Raw genomic sequence first — 8846 nt, forward strand, 5'->3', positions numbered from 1 at the left:
CTGTCTCAGGGGAAAATGAGGGAATGGTGCACGACCATTCAAAAATATGACTGGGTTTCTAACGATACAAAGCTTAATGCAAATGGGTGAAGTGTCCCTTTAAACATGACCTGATGTTACAAGAATGTCATAAACCTGTTATGACAAAGACAAGAAACACAAAAACATCAGGAGAGAAACAGACTGTTTCCAGGCATAAGTCAACATATGTAAAGATAGCACATATGATATGCTACCATGGGAAGATATGAAAGGTGGTGCTTTCTGCAGTCTGTTACTGGGTTTGATAAGACCTCAGTGACAGTGGTAACACAACAAAATGGTGGTTTGGTTAAAGTGATACTTGTCAGCAGTTGTCATGCTTTATGAAACAAGCATTTTATAACCGTGTGGCTTTGGTGTCACAATTTAAGGTGGCAGAGACTGTTGCGAAGGGAAAAGAGCGAGAGCAAGTAGAGTAAACTGACACCTAGTTTGCTCCTCATTCATGAATGATAAATGAACTTTAAACAAACACTGCTACTATTGATTGCTATTCATAAAGCCCTCTGAGCTTTTCCTTTAATGTGCGAGATGAATTCCTGTGATGCTGCATCAGAGTAAATAATGTACTAGAGTGTTTTACTTCCACTGACTTAGGAGTCTCTGCTTGCCTCTTTAGCATTCAGACACACTTGCTTATGCACTCGCAGGCCAAGCTGATGCACTCAGACTTCAGAACTTACATGCCACCTTCTAGGAAATTACAGACGTTCTCATCTCTTTTTGAGACCAAGTGGAAGGTTTCCCTGATGATCTGTTGCTCTGTGTCTTCATTCTGCAGGGTGAAATGAGGAAAAAGAGATTGTTAGACAAAGAGAAGATGGCAAATAATGTGTTGTTTGTGCACTTCATTCCTTCCAGTGAGGCATTTCATTACCTCTAGCCAACAGACTGGGTTGGCAGCTAAATTAATGGTTCCCCTCACCTCTTTTTCTCAAGTACATGTATTGGTTCTGAGTGAAAAAACAGGATTTATTCTCTTTGTCATATTCAAACATACACCCATGCCTGCAGGCTACAAAGGCAATCAGTACATTGTACAAGCTGAATCAAGGCAGACTTATCTTATTGTTTGCTAATGGATGAGATTCTGTTTGAAACCTCAAATATTCTCAGGCGTGTTTGCATGCATTCATTGCTGTAAAAGGCTTAAATGGGAGCTCACACTTGAACATTTCCTGAACTAATAGAGGAGGATAGTCCTGTGGCACAAAAACCAGATTCAAGCTACATTAAATGTATAAACTCTTGTATTAGCAGGCAAACATATTTTAGTTGATAAAAATGAAAATGCACAGGGCCAAGAACATATGGTCTGAGGTTTTTAACCTCCAAATCCTCAATCAAAAGACAACAGTAATTAAAATCTTGTTGCGTGCAGCTCTAACACTGAGTCAGCCTCACAATAGGGTGCCAATGTCTGCTCGGGGGTGCACAACAGGTCAGTTAGCGCAAGGAGAGAAGAGGCTGTCCACTATGCAATTGGCTGTAGGCCTAAATAGGTCATGTGACTTGTAGCATGCGACTGGCAGGGTCACTCACAGTTTAATGATACAGTTGCCTACAGCAACAACAGCAGCAAGACTTCTGCCGCTTCTTTTAAAAGTTTTAAAAGTAAAAGATGTTTTTGATGTTGAAGGGTTTTAATGGACTCTGGTTGCCATGTCCTGCTCTGGACCGAATTTGATGTTCTGAACCTGCAGCTTTTCTCTAAATTCTGGCATAGTAGTAGAGTCATTGTGGGAGATATTATATATACAATTTAAGGGCATACAGGTTACCTAATGGTTGGGACTTACACTATACAACTGCAACATGTCTCTATGTCCCATGTCTGTATCTTCACTGTCCAATAAAAACTAATCGTATAAATGTAATTAAATGTAACACACTATAATGTAATTGTGCAGATATAGGGAAAGTTTTCCTTAGTGTACTGTATTTGTTAATAATATCGTCTCCCATTGAGACATATTTTTTGTCAACTGTGTTTTACTACATTGTCATTCATTATCTTTTCTTACACCAGCCTCCACTTGTGGGTGACCACAGGAGGAGTTATAGTCACATCTGCTTACAACTACATTATTGAGCATTATAAACTCAATGTTTATAGACTGCTTATGCTTACACAGCGGTTAAAGTGTCACCAGAAATCTAAAGCTGTATACATAGAGCAGTGGTCACATAGTCACTTATATAATGGACCAATACAGCCAGCAAACTATCATACGTATGTCCAGTATGTGTGAAAGCGACTTTTGTTAAAGCCGTAGAACCAGAATCTCAAGACTGCTACACATAAAAATGTAGGCCTTGTTGTTGTTCTATGGCGTGAACACCCAGTTTCCCTTCTTGTCACTGATGTTGGCAGAATGCCGATTGATGGTAAGTGAATTTATGTGGTGTGAATTTGTGTGTGTGTGTGCATATTTCACTCTCCTCCCACCCCCCAACATGTCACCCTCAGATCAGACGGCTGCTTTGACTTTATGTCTGAGTGAGCAGACCGGCTCAAACAAGACGATTTCTCAGCTCTGCCACTCTCCCTCTAAACACACACACACACGCACGCACGCACACACACACACACACACACACAACCACGCACATCACACGCACACACATCATGGTTGACTATCTTCTACTGCCTGCCACAGACACAACTCTAACAACATGCCTTCAAATAAAGGCTTAGTCTTATCAGTAAACTAACTTAAATAAACGGAATGCTTCACAGCTAGCAGGTGTGTGTGGTGTGTGTGTGCTGTGTGTGTGTGTTGTGTGTGTGTTTGTGAAAATACTATATCCCACCAGACAGGTAAGCCGATACCTTAGCTCCTATTAATAATAAACCAAGATGCTTCTACATAGGCTTATCCCAATCAATTTCAAATTCCTCTTCCTGAAATACAAATACATCCATCTCAATTACTAGAACATGCAATTGAGAAGTAGGCCCTGCAACACTAACAATTATATTATATTATAATAATTATAATATTGATTCATCTCTAAAATGTAAAAATACTGTGAAATACCCATCACCTTAAAGGTGACATCTTTAAAGGTCTTCTTTTACCCGACCTACTGCCCAAATTCTAGATCTGAAACAATTTGTCAATAATCGATTAATTGTTCAAGTTATTTATCAATGCAAAACGTTTCCTGGCTCCAGCTCTGGCTCTAAAATGTGAAGGTATTCTTTGTCTTATAATGACAAACATTAATATTATATATATTATATATCATTTTGTACTGATTGTCGGATATAATCATCAATTTGAAGATGTCACATTGGGAGATTTTAGAGGCTGTTTTTACAATTTTCTGACATCTTACAGACCAACTGATTAATCCATTAATTCAGACAACAATCAGAAGATTAATCAGTAATGACAAAAACTGTTTACAAGATATTCAGTTTATGAACATGAGAAAATCCTCACATTTGACAAGCTGGTGGTTAAAAATGGAGATTATTTCACTGAAATCCCCTCAGATGACACTGTAACACATTGACATATTTCCTCATATCTGAACTCTCATAAAAAACCTTTCCCTAAGAGGTTCACCGCCACAGTCCTGTTCAGAATGACCCTGGCTATGGCCGTGTAAAATTTTATTCGACTGGAGTTGTTGCGAACATTAAAGAAGCCAGCTCCAAAGTCAAAATACATTGTAAGACATTCCCAATTTCCTCATACTTGAACTTTCCACTTGAAAACCCTGTAAAGTGACCATGTCCAATTTGATGGTTTTATTTAAACTGTGAAGTTTCAGGTTATGAAAATAGTTGCCAATTAATTTCCTGTCACTTCTTTTTTAAAATCACCCAACCAGTTTGAGCTTGGCAGAGGATTCTTACAGTTTCCTGGTTAGGGCACCTTCCTTTTGCAGCACCAATATTAAAGAAAGGGGGGGCAGGCAGCCAACCTTGAGATATAAATCCAATTATGAGAACAAGCCAACACAGCTTGTACAGCAAAGGATATTACGTAAGCCATCACTGACTACCTGCGTGGAGCTCCTATGTTGTGTTTTTTCCTGACAGGAGCAGGAAAGTTACTGACCACAAAGGACCACTGAAGCAGCAGTCGTCAGAGGGCTTCTTCTTTTTTCTTTTTTTTTTTCTTTTTTCTTTTGGAGGAGCGAGCACGAGTCACTCACAAGGGCGTTATTAAAGTCATGTGACACAAACAGAGTGAACTCACTTCACGGGGCTCATCAGCAGCACAGCTGGAATTTAGCAGGAATAAAAAGACAAATCCTGCTCATACGGGCTCGGGGGGGATACGATAGCCTCGGTCGGCTTCCACACGTTTAATTATTCATATCTTTAAAGAGGACGGCGTGGATCGAGGCTGACATCTTATACAGCGGGTCTGAAACAACAGCTCATCACTGGGCGGGTTGTAAAGTACACACACAGACACACACACACACACCTTCCCATTCAAAGTGTTTGCAACAATACTGCACGCAGTGTGGAGGCGAGGGAGAACTTGGCTACACCTGCCTTGGCTGCAGAGGATAACACGAAACAAAGTATCTTTCCAGACCTTCAGATTTGTATTTATTGTCTTCCTCTCTTGGCCCATCCATCACACAAACAACAAGCCTTGAGGAAGAATCAAATGTGTAAAGAACAGTCATGTTACTCACATAGTGCTCGTAGAATTTAGAAAGCCTCGGTTTCCCATGGTTGTTGAATATTAAGATGGCTTTTATCATGGTTGTGGCTGAACGGAGGGAGGCGGGGGAACAGAAAGGGATCAGTCTGTGGAAGACTGTTGTCCGTCAGCTCCCGTGAACCCAGATCTGACCGGGATTCAGGGTTCAATCCCGTCTCGGTGTAAGGTTAATACGGGATAGCTTCGAGCTACACGCTGCTACTCCTCCATCGTCTCTTTACGGAAATATTCCACGTCAAAGGACCAGTCATGCTCTCCTCCTCCTCCCGCTACGGCTACCGCGATGGGACAAACTTCCGCGGTCTGTCGCCGGAAACCACACAGGAAGAATTTTTTTTTTTTTCTTCCTTCCCCTTAATTTCTCTTCCTAAGAGTGATTCTCGGATCATCTATGCAGTGGAGCGAGATCCAATATGTTGCTCAACAAGGACTTTAATGGATGTTACCCCACATGTATATCTGTTTATATGTTTATCTTGCACATTAGTGGCTCCTTTTTTATTGTCTCTTTTTTTACGTTTTATCTTTATTTATATCTTTCTACGTTTGATTGTGATTCTTATGCACCAATGTACCAAGGCAAATGATATATAGGCTAAAATAAAAACTGATTATGTTTATCAATACATATCAACTTCCTGTGTTTTTACCAAGATTTTGTTTTTATTTATGTTTATGGGTTTTTTTTTGCTGTCACGTCGTCCTTCTTTCTGTTTTGTTAATCGGGTTTGAAGAATATGGTTTATGCTACATAATTAATATTGATTATTTGTCAAATGTTAAGTGGAAACTTGTTTTATTGACCTTTTTTTGACATGTGCAGTCACATATTACATTATTGATCCTGGTCTCATTCTTAGTTGTTTTCAGAGAAAATCCAGAAATTCTAATGTTTGTTTTATGCAGTTTGATGTAATACTAATTTCATACTATTTATACCCTATATGACACTATACTACTAAGAATAATAATCATATATATCAATAACCGTGCCATAAGAGCATCAGGTTAATATCCCATATGTTCAGTGTATGTTTGAGCCACAAGGTGGAGCAAAAGTACATCTGGTATTGATGATGTGGCACCTTAGAGGAAAACTTGCCACGACCTCTGATGCAAAGAACATTCTCTACTTTTTATGCTGGCAGTAAACACGAAAGTCTGAATATCCTCCTCAGCCAGAGAGGATTTTCCTTTGACATACTGACACATGTTGTAAGGCTGAAAACAAATGCGTGAGTTTTTCTGTTGGAATATCCCAGCTCAGCTGTGGTTTGGAGCCTAACCCGTGATAACCAGTAGGCCTACAATTCAGACAGTTTACCTCATCCATGTCTGGGAAATGTGAAGTGTCCTATTTCTACTCAAGCAGTGTTCTTTTGATTTTTCAAATATTCCTGGCAAAGTGTCCTTGAGCAAGGCACTGCACTCAGAGTTGCAAGTGAGGCATCTGCTGTGGTACTTGATATGTTCTGAGCCACTACTGGTCACACACATTGTACATTTCATTATCTGCACCTTATCTGACCCCCAACAACCTGAACTACTGTATGTGATTTCAGTGACATGTTGTTTTTCTTCATAATGAGTCTTCTTCCTTTCTTTAAGGGCAATGGGTGTGGTTCCCTGATACGAATGATCTATAAAACGACTGTGAAGGAATGTGTATCATTTGTAAGGATGATTTATGATTAACTGCAAGCTGGACTGGAAGACATACAGCGCCAAGAACATCCTGTGAAGAGGATGTTGAGTGTGATATCAAAAACACGAACAGAAGCATCTCTTCTTGTGTCTGACTGTTTGTCTGTGTCTAATTTTAAGTCTATCTCAGACTCAGAAGTTAAAACTTAAACATGCATGCACAAATCCACACATGCACAAGCAAGTTGAAAGTCAAAACATTTATTCAATTTGCCTCCTGAGGTATAATTGAGGCTGAGATCTGAGGCTATACTTTGAGGATATTTGGATCTTGTGAAACTTTTCAGATGGAAACACTTTTAGAGCTATAACTCCCCAATTCTCCTTTACTTTTGACATTTACATTTTACTAATATGTGCACTCCTTTCTGCTTTTATTTTCTAATATATGACTTTGGTTGAATATTTTCCCATCAAATCTCAGGCTATATTGCTTGAGTAGTTTTCCACCAGTAACTCACACCCACAATCATCATTGGATATCCATCTCTAGATTATCTTGCTTGGTTTGTAAGATAACTAAGTGAACCATTAAGTATCTGCAGTATTAATGAATCACTACCTCTTTCTTCTGCTGCGCCCTTTACATATTTTAATAGTTAGCATTCCCATCCCTCTGAACATTTTAAATTATCTAATACACTCTCATTAAAAGTATGGTTGACTACATAGTGCATCTATTCTCTTATGCACTGCAAAAGTCATGTCATAATCCCTTAATTTAATACAACTAAAACAAGGGTGATTAAAGGCCCAAAAAATATGTTAACTTGAACAACAAGCTTGTGTTTCCCATAACACTCTTGATACCATTCAAACTTTTTCTCACGTTTTTTCCCCTTCCATCTCTCACTTGTTTGTGAGCTTGTGGTCGGCACACACCTCAGACAGTGTGTTGATGATATAAGTTAGTGAGGAGAGAGCCCACAGAGCGAGGCTTGGACAGCTATTGTTGGAGAAATGCCTCAGTGAGAGAAAGAGAGAGGGAAAGGGGGAGGTTGTGTTTGTGGCAACGTGGTAGTATTGGACTCAGGGAGGATTAGTCCAAGTTCTTAATGTGTGAGATGAATGCATATTTGTGATCAAAACTTAAAAACAAAATAAGAAATAATTATAATCTCTATGGATCAAGTGCGCCGGGAGCGCAGTCACGTGTTTTATTGCGATATTTCACAATGTGCTCATAATGAAATTGTATTTAAATGAGACTGTGTGCTGTGGGCGTTCACCTTTTCCCATAATGGTATAGTCCGACACCAGCTCGCCCCCAAATTTGCGGCGCTGGCCTATAAAAAGTGAACGAGTGCACAAAGTTAGCGAGAGAAACCTGTTGCCTTTAAACAGAAGAGAATATATCTGAAAAAGAATCTCCAGCTCGACTCAGAGAGATGGATCAAACCGAGGTGGTGAAGCCAGCAACTCTGGATGAGCTGATAAAAATCCTGCACAAAATCTTCGAGAGTGACAACATCAATGTGGAGGAGGTCCAAAATATAATGGAATCATATGAGAGCAACCCTCAGGAGTGGATGAAATATGCAAAGACTGACCAGTACAGGTAAAAAAAAACCCACTTTGTTTCATAATCCTATTTACAGCTATTAACTCCTTAGATATTACAGATTTATTATGCTGATGCACTTTGCTCTCTTGCTCTATAGCCTTGTCTGTCACCTTGGCTCAGTCTGTTTTTGTTTTATAATATAGTCCGACTTTTATTTTTCCAATCATATGTTTTACTTTAGTCTATTTTGTGTCTTTATTTCATGTCTGCTGCTTTTATTTTTGTTTTTTATTGCAAAAAACTAGGAAGTTGCCTTAAAAAAGTGGTGTGTTGTAGGATGTATGTTATTTAGAGTGCAAACTATTGTGTGCATTTATAAAAAAAAATCCATGCAATCAGTTATTAAAACTGCGTATGCTTTAAAAAACATCACTTTTGAATCAAAACCTGCACTTGTTTCCATGACCAAAACCTCCTTTCGTCACGCCATATTCGAATAAAAGAAAAAATCTGCTTATTTACATAATTTTATATCAATGTAGACAATTTAGCTACGAAAGCTCACAGCAAACAACATGTTTATCTCTGCAGTAAGGCCTCCCCACTACAAAATATGGCTGCTCTATTCAAGAGTTTTCTAAAGCGGTGTTTTGATTAGTGAGGGAGGGGTGGGGGAGTGAGTGGGCCATCCAATCAACACTGAGTACGGATACACACCCGCTGATTTTTACGTGCATGGGTGCGTGTGGAGTGACTGTGCAGTTACCCCACCGGGGAGCTGCAGCTGCCCAGAAAATATTTGGAGACTGACGAAAGCGCAAAAACGTGCGGAGTGGCGATATTTGCGCAGAGAGCGAGGACGCAGCCTGCCGGGCCTGTGACATGGTGGGGTGGGGTGGGGT

At 39.6% G+C, this 8846-nt stretch overlaps 2 protein-coding genes across 3 annotated transcripts in view; one reads left to right on the forward strand and one right to left on the reverse strand.

Annotated features, from left to right (window-relative positions):
• LOC118326039 (AP-3 complex subunit sigma-1) overlaps positions 1-5016 on the reverse strand; it is an 11787-nt gene extending 6771 nt beyond the window's left edge. For both annotated transcript variants that reach the window (XM_035658930.1, XM_035658931.1), the window contains exons 1-2: positions 4708-5016; positions 726-817 (exon numbers count right to left, since the gene is read on the reverse strand). In XM_035658930.1, the coding sequence (XP_035514823.1) occupies positions 726-817; positions 4708-4776 (161 nt within the window). In that variant the 5' untranslated portion in view covers positions 4777-5016. The remainder of the gene's footprint in view (positions 1-725; positions 818-4707) is intronic.
• A 2717-nt stretch (positions 5017-7733) lies between these two features.
• The window catches only part of cdo1 (cysteine dioxygenase, type I), a 5599-nt gene continuing 4486 nt past the window's right edge, over positions 7734-8846 (forward strand). Inside the window, exon 1 of the mRNA XM_035658602.1 lies at positions 7734-7998. Coding sequence (XP_035514495.1) covers positions 7829-7998 — 170 coding nt within the window. The 5' untranslated portion in view covers positions 7734-7828. The remainder of the gene's footprint in view (positions 7999-8846) is intronic.

The sequence above is a fragment of the Morone saxatilis genome, unplaced genomic scaffold (assembly GCF_004916995.1).
Source record: "Morone saxatilis isolate NCDOM2014 unplaced genomic scaffold, NCSU_SB_2.0 Contig16, whole genome shotgun sequence".
Classification (NCBI taxonomy): Eukaryota; Metazoa; Chordata; class Actinopteri; family Moronidae; genus Morone; species Morone saxatilis.